The 16,959-nt window shown below is 51.0% G+C and overlaps 6 protein-coding genes across 6 annotated transcripts; 4 read left to right on the top strand and 2 right to left on the bottom strand.

The window, feature by feature from the left end:
• Positions 1–1,119: 1,119 nt before the first annotated feature.
• COCCADRAFT_90790 (carbohydrate-binding module family 1 protein) lies at positions 1,120–2,234 on the top strand (the record flags this gene model as incomplete). The annotated part of the gene is made up of 3 exons (XM_007712080.1): positions 1,120–1,209; positions 1,271–2,108; positions 2,179–2,234. The coding sequence occupies 3 exons, from the start codon at positions 1,120–1,122 to the stop codon at positions 2,232–2,234; spliced, it is 984 nt and encodes a 327-aa protein (XP_007710270.1).
• A 288-nt stretch (positions 2,235–2,522) lies between these two features.
• COCCADRAFT_90848 (uncharacterized protein) lies at positions 2,523–2,789 on the top strand (the record flags this gene model as incomplete). The annotated part of the gene is made up of 1 exon (XM_007712081.1): positions 2,523–2,789. A coding segment is annotated over one exon (267 nt), but the record flags the coding sequence as incomplete, so codon positions are not given.
• Positions 2,790–3,171: 382 nt separating this feature from the next.
• Positions 3,172–3,529, top strand: COCCADRAFT_3355 (uncharacterized protein; the record flags this gene model as incomplete). The annotated part of the gene is made up of 2 exons (XM_007712051.1): positions 3,172–3,349; positions 3,429–3,529. 2 exons carry the CDS (start codon positions 3,172–3,174, stop codon positions 3,527–3,529), a joined length of 279 nt encoding a protein of 92 aa, XP_007710241.1.
• Positions 3,530–4,136: 607 nt separating this feature from the next.
• Positions 4,137–6,441, bottom strand: COCCADRAFT_90830 (uncharacterized protein; the record flags this gene model as incomplete). Its single annotated transcript, XM_007712082.1, has 6 exons — positions 4,137–4,973; positions 5,027–5,660; positions 5,709–5,743; positions 5,795–5,908; positions 6,003–6,040; positions 6,087–6,441. The coding sequence occupies 6 exons, from the start codon at positions 6,439–6,441 to the stop codon at positions 4,137–4,139; spliced, it is 2,013 nt and encodes a 670-aa protein (XP_007710272.1).
• A 2,045-nt stretch (positions 6,442–8,486) lies between these two features.
• Positions 8,487–11,939, top strand: COCCADRAFT_90798 (uncharacterized protein; the record flags this gene model as incomplete). Its single annotated transcript, XM_007712083.1, has 4 exons — positions 8,487–8,946; positions 9,004–9,424; positions 9,478–10,947; positions 10,988–11,939. The coding sequence occupies 4 exons, from the start codon at positions 8,487–8,489 to the stop codon at positions 11,937–11,939; spliced, it is 3,303 nt and encodes a 1,100-aa protein (XP_007710273.1).
• Positions 11,940–14,336: 2,397 nt separating this feature from the next.
• On the bottom strand, positions 14,337–16,421 carry COCCADRAFT_90869 (uncharacterized protein; the record flags this gene model as incomplete). The annotated part of the gene is made up of 2 exons (XM_007712084.1): positions 14,337–16,150; positions 16,196–16,421. The coding sequence occupies 2 exons, from the start codon at positions 16,419–16,421 to the stop codon at positions 14,337–14,339; spliced, it is 2,040 nt and encodes a 679-aa protein (XP_007710274.1).
• Positions 16,422–16,959: the final 538 nt, after the last annotated feature.

Here is a 16,959-nt window from a genome sequence, read left to right on the forward strand (position 1 = left end):
GACAAGGTGTAGTGTAAGAACAATATCCAGATATGTAGCTGCTGATTGGTGTCACGTGCAATTGTTGCTCAGGTCATGTGTCAACACGGGCTAGAAAAGCATTTTCATGCTTGTATTAGGAAAGAGGGACAGGAAAAACTATGACTCTTGCAGAATCAAACACCGGTCGTTGAGAAGGAAAGTGATTTTCGAAAGTGCATGTGTTTAATATCCAGCACGACTAGCCGATTGGTTCATAACGAAACAGCCTCGCACGACTTGCAACCCAACACTGTGCCCCCTGGACCCATCAGCACACGAACACCAACTAAACCCACGTTGATAGTAAGGCCCATTACTGATGCTGTCATACATGGACGTAAAACAAGCTTCTTGCCAAGCTACAGATCCGGGGACTGCGCGATTCGGCACGTGGCGTGTCTTCATTTAAACAAATTACTTTCGATAGCTTATCGACTTAATATATCGACTATTAGCGAGGTCATCTCGAGTCACAGTCACTTCAATGGGGACATTTTTACAGCTGCAGCTGACCTCACATAGTAAATCGAACCCCACAAAAAGCACATGTTATCCCACCTTGGATTAAATAGTGGACGAGCAAGCAAGAAATCGAGAAAACATTTGAATTCTCATGGAATATCGGGGACACCCAATGTTATTTTCCTACGACCCCACTAGACTCCAGCTAGACAGAACCATGACCCGGTGGGTCCTATATGCCATACGTATTATATACAAATGGTCCACTAGGGAGGCGAGGCCTTGAGAATACCCCAGCGCTCGCTATGAGAGTGCCCACGCGTCACAGACGAGGCCTTGCAGACTGATTAATATACATCCAACCCACATTATACCACGTGTGGAAGACTGAACCCGGATCCAGGTGAAAAACAAGCTTTGCGTTTATACATCCAGGTCATCCGACCTGATATGCCTCAAAGCCCCGCCTGTCGAGACGTGCTGGAAGCGAGATGCAACCGAGCACGCAGTGTAGTGTTTAGCTGCCCATATCTCAGTATAAAAGGATTGTAATATGCAGTAAACTGTCACATTGAAAGTCACTGCTCATCATCTCCTATATCTTCTTGTTTAGGCAAACGCCATACAACTTCCGTAATGAAGAACACTTTCCTACTAACCGGCATATCTGCCTTTGCAACCCATGTTGCTGCCCACGCAACATTCCAAGACCTCTGGGTCAACGGAGTAGACAAGATATGTACCCTCTAAACCCATTCCTTCCACAACACTAACACCCACCCACCAGTCCACCTGCGCAAGACTCCCCAACAGCAACAGCCCCGTCACCTCCGTCACAAGCAACGACATCCGCTGCAACGCCAACCAAGGCCCCGCCGCCTCCAAATGCAGCGTCCCAGCCGGCACCACCGTAACCATCGAAATGCACCAACAAAACGGCGACCGCTCCTGTGCCAACGAAGCCATCGGCGGCGCCCACTACGGCCCCGTCCTCGTGTACCTCTCCAAAGTCTCCGACGCCTCGACCGCCGACGGCTCCACCCCGTTTTTCAAAATCTTCCAGGACACCTGGGCGCGCAATCCGTCGGGCGGCGGCGGCTCAGACGACTACTGGGGCACCAAGGATCTGAACAAGAATTGTGGGAAGATGGATGTAAAGATTCCTGCGGACCTCGCTGCGGGAGATTACCTGCTGCGTGCTGAAGCTATTGCGCTGCATGCAGCAGGGAGCTCGGGTGGAGCGCAGTTCTACATGACGTGTTATCAGATTACTGTTACAGGAGGTGGCTCGTCTGTTCCCTCTGGCGTTTCTTTCCCGGGCGCGTACAAGGCGTCTGATCCGGGTATCTTGATTAATATCTACCAGAAGCTTGCGTCGTATGTTGCCCCTGGCCCCGCGGTTATTGCAGGTGGCACCGAAGCAGTTGCTGGACAGGCTGGATCGGTGGTTACGGCTACGGGTGGACCGCCGGCTGCTACGCCGACTCAGACGAGTACTACGTTGAGGACGTCAACGGTGGCGACGTCTGCGGCGCCGGCGCCGACGGATGGGGGTGGTAGTGGGGGTTGCTCCGTTGCGAAGTTTGGGCAGTGTGGAGGGAAGGGGTTCACGGGTTGTACGACTTGTAAGTTTATTAACATGGAGAGGGGAAATATGTGGTTGAGAAATGTTCATCTTTTACTGACTTTGCATAGGTGCTTCTGGATCGAGTTGCAAGGCATCGGGTGAATTCTACTCTCAGTGTTTGTAAAAAAAAGCTGATATGAAATGGAGCATCCATGTGCTTTCGGAAGTAGTTCTTTTCTGTAAATATTTGTTGACCCGTTACTCCTTTATGTATCTATCCATCATCTCCCAATTTCGGAGTTGATAATCGTAACCCACATCCCAACATCGATTTATAATCCCTCTTTACCAAGCCTATCAATGTGACTATTCCTGCGCCTAGCGTAACTACGTACTTCCTCCCATGCCCTTCTTACTCATCTTCATTACATGTGTCCCGGAATAAAACCACATCAAGCCACAAACCCACCATCCCATTCCGCAACCGCGCGCCCCCCCTACGCATCCAAATCTTATTCCGAACCCTCCACCATTCCCACCCCTCAACCCACAGAACTCCGAACCTCCCCCCTTCCTTCCCTCCACCTCCGGAATAAACCCCTTCCCCCCCCCCCCTTATCCCCTTCTTCTCCTCTCACATACCTATATATCCGCGCACCTATCAAACAACCCAAGTACCTTCGGCATTGGACGCCTAACCCTTTTCCTCACCCCTGCACACACCTCAACTGCTGCCTAAGCCCTAAGGCGCACGCGCGCCATCTCGACTCATACTGACCACCGCCCTTTTTTTTTTTTACTCCGCTTACTTCTGTGGGCTCAGCTGCTGCTGTAATGGTGGTCTGGAGGAGGGGGAGGATGTATTCCGAATGGTGCGGTGTAGGGGTTTTGGACATGCGGGATGGAGGGGGGAAGGGGGGAGGTGAGAAAGTCATACAGCGCTTGGGGTTAAGAGTATATATATATATATGGGAAGGGTGGGGGAATGGAAATATCGATATCACTATCTCACAAAGCAGATTTGAATTTTGTCCAACTTTCTCTCAACTGCCCCTTTTTTGTATGAACCGCACTTTTCCATTCATAAAACAACAAGATATCAAAAGACCGCTGGGATAGTAATGTCGTCTTCACACTCCGACACCACTGTTACCGCTACCGCTACAGTCCACGCACCGCCCGTCTACTCTGCTCTCTCGCCTCCATCATACACCGCGTCTGCATCCTCGGATACAAACTCTGTACGCTCCCGTACATCGGTGTCGAAGAAAGTTCTTGGCAAAATGTGGAATACGCGACGTAAGTTCACCGGTCTCTTTCTTCATATGGGTGTTGGAGAAGGGAAAGATGGAGAGAAAGAGACTGACAGGTGGACTAGATGAAGAGAAAGTGGGAAAAGGCAAGGAAGAGAAGCAGAGGAATGTAGAGGAGAAGGAGGTCAGGGCTGAGGCTAGGGCTGTGTATTTTGCTTTGCAGTAAGAAGGGGGTGAGGAAGTGTGTGTATGTGTGGAGAGAGAAATTGCCAGTGATTCTTTCTTTTTTCTTTTTAGGAAAACATATGTTTAAGGGTGTTTTTTTAGAGTGCTTAGGGAAGGATTTGATAGATTAATTTGGATTCCAAGGGGTTTTAATTCTCTCTCTTGGATATACGGTGTAGGGTGTGTGTTTGAATGGAATTTGTGATGCGGAATTTCTTTCAGGGATATATAATAAAAAAAAAGATGTATGACGGGATATGGTGTAACAGACAGGTCTTCTGGCGGTCCTCTTGAGAGAAAATGTGTAAAAGAAAAAAATAAGATTGGGAGATAGATTGCCGATTTCGCCTTCCCATGTCTAGACTCAATTTCGCTCAACAGACGACATTAAAATCCTTCAACGAATGAACGTAAATTTTCTAGTATTAGAATTTAGAAACATCATAATAATTTGGTAAAAAACAAAAAACAAAAAAACAAAAAATGATAAGACAAAAAAAATCCATCCAATTTCCCAAAGACTTGCAACTGCCCGCGTCCAGTATTACAGCCATGACGCCAACGACCAACGCAAACACTTTTGAAAACATATACACAAAAAACTCACCCTACTCCTCACAATTCGTCCCGCACGATGTCCTCCTCGCCCCTATATAATCCTCCTTACTCCCTTTACTCCCCTTACTCCCCTTACTCCCCTTACGCCCACCTGTCGTTTCATCCGTCTTGGTACGCTCGGGCGGATGCCGTCTAACAAAGCACTCACCAACATGATGACCCTCTTCACACGACACAACCCACTTACCCATACCGTAATCACCGGGCGCAGTTCGCACACCCCTTCCGCCACCTCCTACAATCAAGTTGCCAGGGCGGTACTTTGGATCCGCACGCATGCGCTTGATGACGCTGCAGTGGATCACGGCGTTGGCAGGGATATCACGTGTTTCACCCTTGGGCAGCGGCCAACGGATAGCTTTCCAACTGCCGTCTTCTTGCAGGTCCATGCGGCGGAAGGGGAGGTACTCCATTATGTTCCAGGAAATAACGCCCATGCGGTTTACGCCGTTGTTGAACTGCAGGACGTCGTGGATGCGGCCTTTGGTCGCTGCAGCGTTGAGGTGCTGGTGGAAATGCGTGTCTGGGGTTTCGCGGTGGTGCAGGAGAATGGTTTCGTCGTCGGTATAGCCCGTGATTCCACTGGACGTGATTGCGTCGGCGTCGGTGGCTGAGGGCGAGGCGGGGTCGACTTCAATGGTTGGGACATCGTTGTGGGTGTGGGTACCACCGCTGGGCATGGCGTTTTCGTGGCAGCAGCTTAGAGCTTCTAGCTTCTCCTCGTCGAATTCGAGACCGGCTTTTTGGGCTTCGCGTACCATCCAGACGAGAGGGACGTGGCTTAGTGCTGCGTCGCCGTCGTCAATGGGCCAGCCGCCTCCAATGTCCTGTACTGCGTTAGTTTTTATCAACCATACTATCATGTCAAGATCGCACTCACAGCATGGCAGCCGGGAAACCAGACTTCTTTAATGTCCTGTTCGCCTTCTTCGTCTTCTGAGTTGTAGGTTGCGCGAGCATCGACTGATCGCATCGAGGGAGTAGGCGAGCGATTATTGTACCCCTTGCTTGAACTACGCACTCCCGAAGTGTCATGAGGATTTCTAAATCGCTCAGGAGGAAGCAGATTCTCACTTCGACCTCTGTCTTCCTCACCGTGGTTGTCTTTTTCATCAACATGCTCATGATCGCCATGACTGTGAACCATGTCCTTCATCTGGTTCAAATGCTTATGACGGTGTTTATAGTACATGGACCTGTCTGGCTTTTCCTGGGAGATCAAATCTTGTCGGAATTTTGCGCGGCGCTCATCGATTGAAACCGCATGTCGGATGACGCGGGCGCTACTTCGTGCAGTGTATGGGAACCTGCTGCGCTGCATCCATGCATTTTCAAAGGCCGGGACACTGTTGACAGTATCGAAAAGACCAAGAAAGCGGATGGGCTTGACAGGACGGCTAAATGTCTCTCTGAAAGCGCACATGAACTCGAGTTGTTTATGTTTTTCTGACTTTTCGCCAGGCTTCCTGTTTTTCTCCTCTTCTGGAACTCGACATTGCCATTTTTGAAATGTCCTGAAAGCTTGGTCAGCGAGATCTCGTCATATCTGTTAAAAAACTTACTTCCACGCAAATTGGCACATCTCCTCATTACCTGCCTACTAAGAGTTAGAATAATGCGCACTATGTTGCAATGATCAGATACTCACAGAAAGTAAACCGACATGATCCAGCATTTCGGCAAGAAAGCGAGCGGTATAGGCGCCTCGCGAGAAACCGAAAAAATAAATATCATCTCCAGGGGTATAGTATCGCATCAAAAACTACAAGTCTGTCAGTCAAACAGCTCATAGTAACTGAGATTCTGGATTCCAGGAGTTCTGTACAACCCCGCTTAGAAAGACTTTGCTAACATACCTTGTATCCTGCCATAACGTGCATGTCAAAGGATGTTCCTGGTGGCGTTAGATTGTGCAAAATCACCAACAAGGGCAAGCCTACCGATTGCACTGTCTTTTGCTTTGGCATACCATGACTGGAATCTTTCCCATCGGCCTGTTCTGGTCATGGAGCCATTGGCTTTGGTGATATAAGTGCCAATACCCGGCTGGTAGTAATGAAATTGGTCATCGCCATTGCGATCGAGCATGCGATAGATTTTGAGAATATTACTGTCTGAATCTGTACCAGAGAACTTGTTACCTGTGCCATCGAAGCACAAGACAAACTTCTTGGTTACGTGACCTTGACGGTGCGGTGTAGCTCCGTAGTCCATTGGGTTTTCGCTGCGAATCGATGTGGCAAGCTGGGGTACAGGCATCTGAGAACGCAACTGCTCGGTATTCTTGGAAGTCATGTTGGCCAAGTCAAAATGCGAGCGGGAGGGGCTCGTGGTTTGGGGAGGATATCAACCAGGTCTTGGAAAGTGGGGATTTCAACGCATCAGACACGTAAAGAGATATCTACCGGCAGCAGAAGGCCGAGGAACAAAAGTCTGCAACAGGGTTATGCGCGTTTCTTCTCCCTCACATTAGCTCGCGCGTGGTTGTCTGGCAAGCAAAAGTGTCGATCACCAAGATTGACGCAACATGCAGAAGGTCACACCCACCTACGGCTCGATGGGGCAGCGCGCTGATGAGACCGAGCCGTCCAGGAGCCAGTGAGAGGCCACTGGTAGATTTTACTCGACTTGGTTCATCACATGCATTGCACTGATATGCAATAGACTAGTAGGGCGAGCTAGTTTGCTTGAGTCTCCACCTGCCGCACACGGAGACATGAGGCGCAAGTGGCCCGGAGGCGAAGGCGAAAATCAACAAAATGCACGGTGAGGACTCGAGACAGACCGCTCCCATGTTTTGTTGTACGTCAGTGCAAAAGAAAAGGAAGCGAAACATGAGCTGAGGTGACATGGTGACCAGACATTGGGAGGCAGGGGTTGACATACTGATGGATTAAAAGGTACCTAGTGAAGGTAGGAGTATGCAGTTGTTACGAACGGCGGGCGTAATGATGGAGTTGCTTTGCTTGGGCGCGGAGAGTCATGTAGTGCCATCAGTCGTGTGGATCGGCGGTGATGTGAGGAGCTGAGGTCAATGGAGTCGCCGACACTGGCTGATGAAAAGCATGGCCAATCTCGTCCACAAGCGGCTTAGCGCCTACCCTGCGGTCAATCAATTACGGGCCGCCGCTGAGATCCCTCGTACCCCACCCGCCCTTGTTCCGTCTCGTCTATCGATCGTCGCCGTGCTTGATCTTGTCCCTTCCTGGTCCGCCACAATAGCCGGAGAAAAATGGCCGCTTCCACAATAGTGTAGCTACTCGCTAGAACGAGCAGCACGCGTATACTAACTCTCGACAAGGAGACATGATGAATCAGCGCTGCAGAGATTGAGCATTTCAACGGCGTTACACCCAATGTAGTGCTCGTTGCACAAGGATTGAACCGGACATTTTGGGCGACGTACTTCTTACCCGCCGAGTTTGGCGCACCAGGAGATCCTCCCCAGTAACACAGCACGCAGCGCCTGTAGCCCGGTCAGCGTGACCTTGCATATCCGGGACAGGCCGCACACCGCGGAAAGGCGGCCCCTAGCACCCTACTCGACAGGGTAGTTTTGGAGGCTTGTTCACGTGCTTCTCCGCCAGCCAGCCAGCCATCACCACAGCACGGCTTCCCACTGCCTCTCCTTGAGCATTATCCAGCTACCCGCGAATTCCGCTCCTGTTCATTTAGAATACGACTTGTTTGGTTGCTTCACCTCTCAAACCCATTTCCCCGCCTGGTTCACGTACCCGGTAGACAGGTGCATCCGTAGGTCCCCTGCAGATTTCTTCTGCTTGACAGCTCATAGTGTCACCCAGATCTGCAGCGAGCTCTATTACCTGACCTATCAATCGTGCATTCTGCGAGTCAATGGTGCGGGAGGGACCATTTACAGGTCTGATCACCGCTGTTGATGCGTCCGATCGAGGTGGACGTGCAGTGTTCAGCCGTGGATCAGTGACCGTGCTATGAGATCCCACTAGTGATATCATTCACATGGCCGCAGAGCGCCAATAGGATCGACGGGAAAGGCGGTTAATACAGTGCAAAGGTCCAAAACCCATCCTACACAGTGCCCATTTACGCATAGCTCCAAAAAACGCCCACTGACGATATCTGGAACTGCTCACCGAGCCGACATGTTGATCACTGCATCATGCCTGCAAGCGATCGTCGTCCTGCACCTTGCTTCTTGTCGCTGGACTAAGGGTCTGCGTCGGGAGCACGACGCCTATCAGTGCCCATTGCTCTTTTCGCAAGCTACTTTGCTCATACTTGGAGACTTCCCCGCCTGCTACATAGCTTCAGTTTTCCTTTCCTTTCCTCTCACATGCTCATCATAATCACTATTCATCATGCCAGGCCAATTGTCAACGTTGATTGAGAAGATCAGAAAGAAGCCTACGCGCGCCAGCGATGGCAGGTCAGCAGAGGCTTCAAGCGGGGGTGTCAAGGCCAACAACAGGACCAGCGTCATGAGCGACATCACCGGTCTTGGTGTTAAGAATACCAAATTTGCTCTAGAGGCCATCACCACCCTAGCTTCTGGTGAACCCCTAGATGACAAAGACCTGCTCCTCGAGCATGGCGTCGAGATGCTGCAGGGCCTGCCCTTGAACAGCGGTCTCAGCGCAAAAGTTTCCGATGGTTTCATTAGCATGCTATGGAACGACCTGCCACATCCCACTCCTACACATGCTGGACCTTCGGCGCGATACCGAAGTCATGATGGCTCAGGGAACAATCCCCATCTACCAAACATGGGCAAGGCGGGGTCGCCGTATGCGCGCAACGTGCCACCCATGAAACCGAAAGGTAAGCAATCATCTTAACAGAACAAACTGGCGAACCACAGCTGACAGCAAATTTCAGGACCCAATCTGCCTGATGTTGAAGATGTGTATGAGGCGCTTCTCAAGCGCAATGGCCCTTTCCGAGAGCACCCCTCTGGTCTCAACCGCCTGTTTTTCTCTTTTGCGACGATTGTCATTCACGAGTGTTTTCAGACCTCGAGAACGGATCCTTGGATCAACGAGACTTCTAGTTATGTCGATCTCAGCACCCTTTACGGCAACACAGGAAAGGAGCAAAAGCGTGTAAGAACATACACGAACGGCTTGATCTTCCCAGATTCCATCGCTTCAGAGCGCATCATGATGATGCCGCCTGGTGTTGTGGCGGTCCTCTTGTTGTTCTCAAGAAACCACAATCATGTCGCAGAATCGCTTCTGGCGGTAAATGAAGATGGCAAGTACAAGCCGTGGGATAGCCTCGATGAAGAGGGCAAGAAATGGTAAGTCTCTCCACAATTCCTAGTCCTAGATCAAATCTAACTCGAGCGTGTAGGCAAGACGAGGACATTTTCCAGATTACGCGCAACATCAATGTTGGATTCTTCGCGTCAGTTGTGCTCAGAGACTACGTTGCCGCTATTCTCAACACCCCACGAGCCAACTCTGAATGGTCTTTGGACCTTGGCAAAGAGATCAAGGGCAAAAATGGACGTGTTGAGCGCGGAACTGGTAGTCATGTTTCTGTCGAGTTCGCCGTTTTGTACCACTGGCACGCAGCCCTTAGCGCAGCAGACGACAAGTGGATGGAGGACATCATCAGATCTGTATACCCTGATATCCGCCACATTGACGATGTCACTATCGAGATGTTTCACAAGGTCATGAAGGTCTGGGGCCATGATCTTATGAAGAAGCAGCCCAGCGAGTGGACTTTTGGAGGCCTTGAGCGAGGCCCTGACGGCAGGTTCAAGAACTCTGACCTATCTGAACTGATCAAAGACTGTATTGAGGAGCCTGCCCATGCGTTTGGTGCGCATGGCACGCCTGCCAGTCTAAAGGTTGTTGACCTGATGGGCCAGTTGCAAGCGCGCGAGATGTTCAATGTTTGCACGCTCAACGAGTTCCGTCGCTACCTAAACCTGAAGCCGTACGATACATTTGAAGACTGGTGCTCGGACAAAGAGACTGCTCGAGCTGCAGAGCTCTTGTATGGCCACATGGAGAACATGGAGCTATACCCTGGTTTGATGGCCGAGTGCACCAAGCCAGCTATGCCAGGAAGTGGTGTTTGCCCTGGCCAGACCACAGGCAGAGGTATTTTGGACGATGCCGTAGCCCTTGTTCGTGGTGACCGCTTCTTGAGCTACGACTTCAATAGCAATACCCTGACAAACTGGGGTGCTGCTCTTCTGTCCGAGACCACCCCTGGCGCCTATGGGGGTGTTCTCCCCAAGCTGATTTTCCAAGCTCTCCCTGGTGGCTTCAAAGGCACATCGAGCTATGCTCTTCTGCCATTCTACACGCCCAAGGCTGCTCAGGGTATCCTCAAGGGTAACAATGTTCTCGACAAATACGATACCTCTCGTCCTCCGAGTGGCTACGACATCGTCAGTGTCCAAACCCAGGAAGGCTGCAAAAAGGTCTTCGAGGATCGAGAATCTTTTGTTGTCATGTACCAGGCTGCAATCCGTAACTGCACTGCCGGACATGACTTCATGATCGGATGGGACGAGGCAAAGAAGCACGACGAGCGATCCAATATCCTCCACAAGGTGTTCTTCGAAGAGGGCTTTGAGAAGAACATTAATGATTTCTTTACGACAAACGTGCGAAATCTCATCAAGAAGAACTCGCTCAAGGGTGCAAAGGGTAGGATGAGCATCGACATCGTACGCGACGTGACGAACATCACACCTATTTTGTGGCTTGCAGAACGTTTTGCACTTCCACTCAAGACTCCAGAACAGCCTCGTGGCTTGTTGTCTATTCACGAAGCTTTTATGGCATACTTGGTACTCTGTAAGTTGACCCTCACCACAAGCGTTGTATCACATTACTGATAGCTGCACAGTCATGTATCAATCCTTCAACATTATGCCCCACAACGAGTGGAAGCTTCGTGCTGGCGCCATGGCAGCTGCAGCGCCCCTTCGCAAAATCTTCGAGACGCACCTGAAAACGCAAACCGGGCGTCTAGAAACCGTTGTGGACTGGATGGCTAAGGGCGGAGCCTTTGAAGTAGGCCCACACGCTGATCGCATCTACCACGCCTTGGCCGATACTAAGCTCCCTATCGGCGACCTGGTTGGTGACTGTATCGGTATGGGTGCCCCCGTAGCCGGAAATTTGACACAACAAGCTTCTCTCCTCATTGATCTGTACCTGAAGCCAGAGTACGAGCAGTACAAGAAGAGGATCGTAGAGCTATCACACATGGATCCCAAGGATTCTGATCGTGAACTTCAGGGTTTCGTCTACGAGGGTATGCGCCATGTTGGTGTCGTACCAGGTCTCCCTCGTATTGCAACACGCGATGTGACAGTCCAAGATGGCGTCCGCGGCCCTGTCACCGTCAAGAAGGGTCACACAGTGCTCATTGCTACCTCCAAGGCTGCCATGGATCCTCTCGCTTTCCCCAACCCCGAAATCCTGGACCCTCACCGCTCATTCAAGGAATACACTCTTCTTGGCCACGGACTTCACTTCTGTTTCGGCGCACGCCTCGTCGGCCCCTCACTCGCATCCACCCTGCGTGAGGTCTTCAAGCTACCTAATGTACGTCGTGCACCCGGTAAGCCAGGCCGATTCATTACAACGGAGCACCATCTTGCGGGTATTACCATGCGTCATTACCTCGATGGATCCAGTAAGGAAAGTCCCATTCCGACATCTCTACGCCTGCATTACGACACTGAGGATACTGCTGTGAATGGCGTTAACGGACATATGAGCAACGGCCATGCCAATGCTGGTGGAAGGAACGAGTACGGCAACGCATACACGATTGCACCTTAGTCAGTTCACGTGTCACTGCGTGCGCCGCTATTGAAGCAGATAGCTTGAATGGACCGTTGAGATGTATCCAAGAGGTACGCAATGCTTTTGTGCTGCATCAGGGCCAGGGATTCGAAAAAAAGGTGTATGAAATGACAAAAAAAAGTAACAGAAGAGTGACAACTGAGGAAGGGATGCCCATCTTAATGAAGGAAAGAAAGCGGGGCCTTATTTTCAGAACTTTGTTTTTCTTGATACCACTTGCGACAATGTGTTTTTTCTTTTCATAGTTAATGAGAAAAGTAAAATGGCAGCATTTCGTCTTGACACACTCATGTGCCGGTACTGACAACCAGACCAACAACCAAACTTTTCGAAGAGCCATGATTGCCCCATGACTTGATCAATTCAAGCAAAACATCGAGACACGGACGAAACCCAAAAAGAAGAGAAACACGACAAACAATACCGACAAACCTGTCGAACAAAAAAATGAAACAAACAAAAAACATACAACGCACCATAACGCAAACAACGAAGAAGAAACTCGAAACGCTCCTTTCTTCTTCTCAAAACACATATCCCTCCTATGCACTTCGCACGTATCCTACAGCACATCCCTCGTGACCTCACCGTGACCCCACCCCACTCTGTATACCACCCATGTCCTTGTCCACTCCTGCTGCTCAAACCCTACACCCTACACCCAACCCAACCCAAAAAACAAAAAACAAAAAACAAGCCATCTCGTACATAGCCCTGAACAAATTGAAACACGAGTACCCGCCCTATTTTCCTCTATATGGAGTTAAGGAAATAACCAAAGGGTAGTAGTACACAAAGTAACCAAGTAACGATTTTATTAACTAAGAAAAAAAAGGAAAAATTCGTAACTATGCAAAGTGAAGACACCCACTCCACCTTGCCAATTTTACCCTTTTACCATGCTCGTAGTCGAACCCTCCCCCTTTTTTCTTCTTAGACTCTCACGTCCTTCTCCATTTCTTATAACATGCCTTATATTTGCGAGAAAACTAAAAAAAACAAGCACGCAACGGAAAATGTGTGTGTGTGTGTGTGTGTGTGTGTGTGTGTGTGTGTGTGTGTGTTTGTGTGGACTGAGAGAGAGAGGTATAAAATACTGTGTAAGGGGAGAGACTAGCGTTACTATGTTCGGTTTTGTGAAAATTAATCCCCCCCCCCCGATTGTAAAGAATAGAAGGAGGGGGAAGGGGGAAGGGGGAAAGAACAGGAATAGTGATGAGAAAAAGTTCATCCAAAAGCCATCAGAAAGAGTGAAGGAATGGGGTGTTTTGATCGAGTAAGAGGGGGGCAAGAATATATAAACAGTAGGATGTAAAGCACGTGTATCGAGCAATTTGTTATATGTGCTAGACAATAGTAATACGGCATTTTGCTCTCGTTGAAATCACACATTACACTTTCAGAATACTAGTCATGCCCACTGCATACATGCCCAAGTGGGATCCAAGCCACTTCACACAACAACACATCACATCAACATTTAAAAAATATATTTGCAAGTGTCATAACGCATGCATTGTACAGACTGCTTGTGTCGGCAGCCCATGCTAGTCTATCTAACTAACTAATCATCTGGCTCGAAACTGTGCTTTTATGAGATTCCTTTCACCCAAGGTCACTTGGGGGTCCAGGGTTCGCATGTCAGGACACGGGGAGATGCAAACCAAAAACTATCTTTTTCGAGTCCCACCGCCGAATTGGCCTTGAAAAGACAGCCACCATGACGGTTACCACAAAGAACCGGGGTATATTCCTTCCGTAAAAAAGGTTGGGTCGTGGCTAAACCTTCATGAACGCCATCTATGCAGCAAACTTTTTCGTCGTCCCGAACAGCCATGCTGCTACCCTTCGCATGTGAAGAGATCGAGAGACAAGAGGACGACGAGAAAGACATTGTCGCCAAGGGATATGACCGGGAAAAGGAATCACTTTTGTCGTAAATAAGGAAATGCTGACTATGGTCATCCGCCTGTGGATGACTCGGAAAGCGAGAATCTATAGCTCCCCAAGCAGCATGCTTGCAGAAAGAGCGAAGGCGTGAAATGTTCGTAATGCATGCCTCTTCGAAAAAGGCGAGAGTCCTGCCGTCTATGCTCGAGCTCGACGGATGGCCGTCGATGGGTATCGTATGCGAGAAGAGCTCGAAAATAGGCAGAGCCGCAGAAAAACAGTCGCTGTCTATATGCTGATTGGGGTATAAGATTCCAGATTTCCGCATCGATCCGTGATAACCGGAAAAGATTTGCAGAAACAAAAACCAAAACTGAAGGAAATGAAAGGAAGCCGTCCGTAATAGCAACACGAAGACCTAGGATCTCGTGGAAAAGAACCATGCCCCAGGCTGGCTATATCGTGAAGCGGTGGTTTGTGCATTTACCACCAAGAGTTGCCGCCGGGGCCAGATGGGTTGCCGTAGCCACCACCACCGTAACCACCGCCGCCACCATAGGCAGGGGCAGGGGCAGCATAACCGCCACCGGGGGCGCCGCCGTAACCACCTCCTCCGTAGCCTTGAGAGCCGCCCCAGCTGCCGCCGTTACCGCCGCCGAAGCCACCACCACCACCACCGCCCATACGACGAACGTCACGGGTAGCAGCATTGCCACGGCCACGACCGCCTCCACGTCCACCGCGACCGCCACCGAAGCCAGAGCCCTCGCGAGCAATGGACTCGAGGAAGCTAGGAACCTCTTGGTTAGCCTCCTTCAGCAGCTCGATGAGATCACGGACGACACCGCGGTTACCACGGTTGAAGAATGCAGTCGCGATACCAGTATTTCCAGCACGTCCGGTACGACCGATACGGTGGACGTAGTCGTCAATGTCGGTGGGCAGGTCGTAGTTGACGACGTGCTTGACGTTGGGGATATCCAATCCACGAGCAGCAACAGCAGTCGCGACAAGAAGAGGGCAACGTCCAGATCGGAACATTTCAAGGGCCTTTTCACGCTCGCGCTGTGTGCGGTCACCGTGAATAGATGTGGCAGGGAAACCTTGGTTGATGAGGAAGTCGGACAGTGAGTCGGCCATGCGCTTGGTCTCGACGAAGATCAAGCTGAGACCAACACCGTGGGTGTGGAGAATGTCCAGGAGAACGGAGCGCTTGTCAGCGTCCTCGACATACTCGATCTTCTGGGTAATGTTCTCAGAAGTGGAACCAACACGACCGACTGAAAGGAAGATGTAGTCCTTCAGGAAGTCACGGGCGAGCATCTGGATATCGCGAGGGAAGGTGGCCGAAAACATGAGGGTCTGGCGGCCAGCGGTGGGAGGCATGTCCTCACCCTCAACGATGCGGCGAATCTGAGGCTCGAAACCCATGTCCAACATGCGGTCAGCCTCATCGAGAACAAGGTACTTGATGCTAGCAAGTGAGATGCGGCCGCGCTCGATCAAGTCGACCAGACGACCGGGGGTGGCAACGAGCAGATCACAGCCACGCTCGATCTGGCGGAGCTGGGAACCAATGTCGGCACCTCCGTACACGACACAGGGACGAACCCAAGAACGGTAGGCAAACTTGCGAGCCTCGTCGAAGATCTGGGAGACCAGCTCACGAGTGGGGGCGAGGACAAGGGATGTGGGGTAAGCCTTGCGTTGACGGCCGTAACCGCCCTGTGCTGAAGCTGGAGGAGGAGCGGGTCCGTTTTGGAAAGCCTGAGCGAGAATGGGAAAGAGGAAACCACCAGTCTTTCCAGAACCAGTCTGGGCACAAGCCATGAGATCACGACCGCCCATGACAATGGGGATGGAGTACTTTTGTACTGGTGTGGGAACCTTGTATCCGGAGAGCTCGATGTTGCTCAGCAGGTGGTCATCGAGAGGAGGGTTTGTGAAGCGTGTGACGGGCTCGGGAACTCCCTGACCGGAAGCCTCAACGGGAATGTCGTCGTACTTCTCGAAGTTGATACCAGTGTGCTGCTTCGATGGGTCGTTGGGGACACCGAAGAGGTCACGCTCGAGACGCGGGTTGGGCGGGCCGGGAACGTGCTTGCCATCTTTCCAGGCGCCATCACCAGATCCACGAGCGTTGCCACCACCGCCACCAGACTTTCCATAGCCATTAGATTCGAAGCCGCCGCGCTGACCGCCGCCTCCCCATCCACCACCAGGGGGACCGCGAGGAGTGAAATTAGGGGCGTTGGCCCAGCCGCCACCGCCGCCGTTGTTGCCGTTCATAGGAGGACCTTGGCTGCGATCTGTTAGTCGACGTTCACTTGAGGTGTGTGAACTTTGTACTGACCCTCCTGGTCCCCAGGCACTGCCACCGAGACCACCGTTGCCACCGCCGTTCATCATGGGCGGGCCATCCATAGGTGCAGGGCCTCCAGGGCCTCCCTGAGGGCGGCCACGAAGGTGGGGGGGGATGTATGCAGAACGCTCGCCGCTGAAGCCGTTCTGGGGGTTGTGCTGGGAGTCGCTGATGTTGAGACGACCCATGTCGAGTTGTTCAGCCATGATTGCGTTGAGATCGGGGATGACTGATGACGTGCGTTTTCGTGTTTACGTGGTGTAGTTCGATAAAGTCGAAAATTACTGTGTAGCAGACTTCGGCTGGCTCGACGGTGAGCGACAGACGAAAAGTAGCAGTTCTAAGTAACGAAGTTGGTAACTCGCAGGCAGGTGCCTGATCTTCGTTCTGTCAGGAAAGAAGGGAACGCCTCTGTCCTGAAAAAAACGACAAGTAAAGGAGCGTGAAGGCCAAAAGAAAGGACTTCACACAGAAAATGTGATGGTGAGGTTGTGTAATACACACAGGAGGTTTTGAGAGTGGGTGGTGAGAGAGGAGGGAGATGGCAGCTAAGTTAAAAAAGCGTCAGAGAGAACCCTTTCGAGCTAGACTTTTTCGGGACTAGTTCGTGGGCGTCCCAAGATTCCTCAGCTCTGTGGCGAGTGCGGAGCGGTGAACGTCACAGCTGCTGTCGTACCCTGCACTATGCTTGCTTTTCCATGCACAGACGTATACGTAGTGACATGTATTTGATGGTCAAAGATA

The sequence above is a fragment of the Bipolaris zeicola genome (assembly GCF_000523435.1).
Source record: "Bipolaris zeicola 26-R-13 unplaced genomic scaffold scaffold_38, whole genome shotgun sequence".
Classification (NCBI taxonomy): domain Eukaryota; kingdom Fungi; phylum Ascomycota; class Dothideomycetes; order Pleosporales; family Pleosporaceae; genus Bipolaris; species Bipolaris zeicola.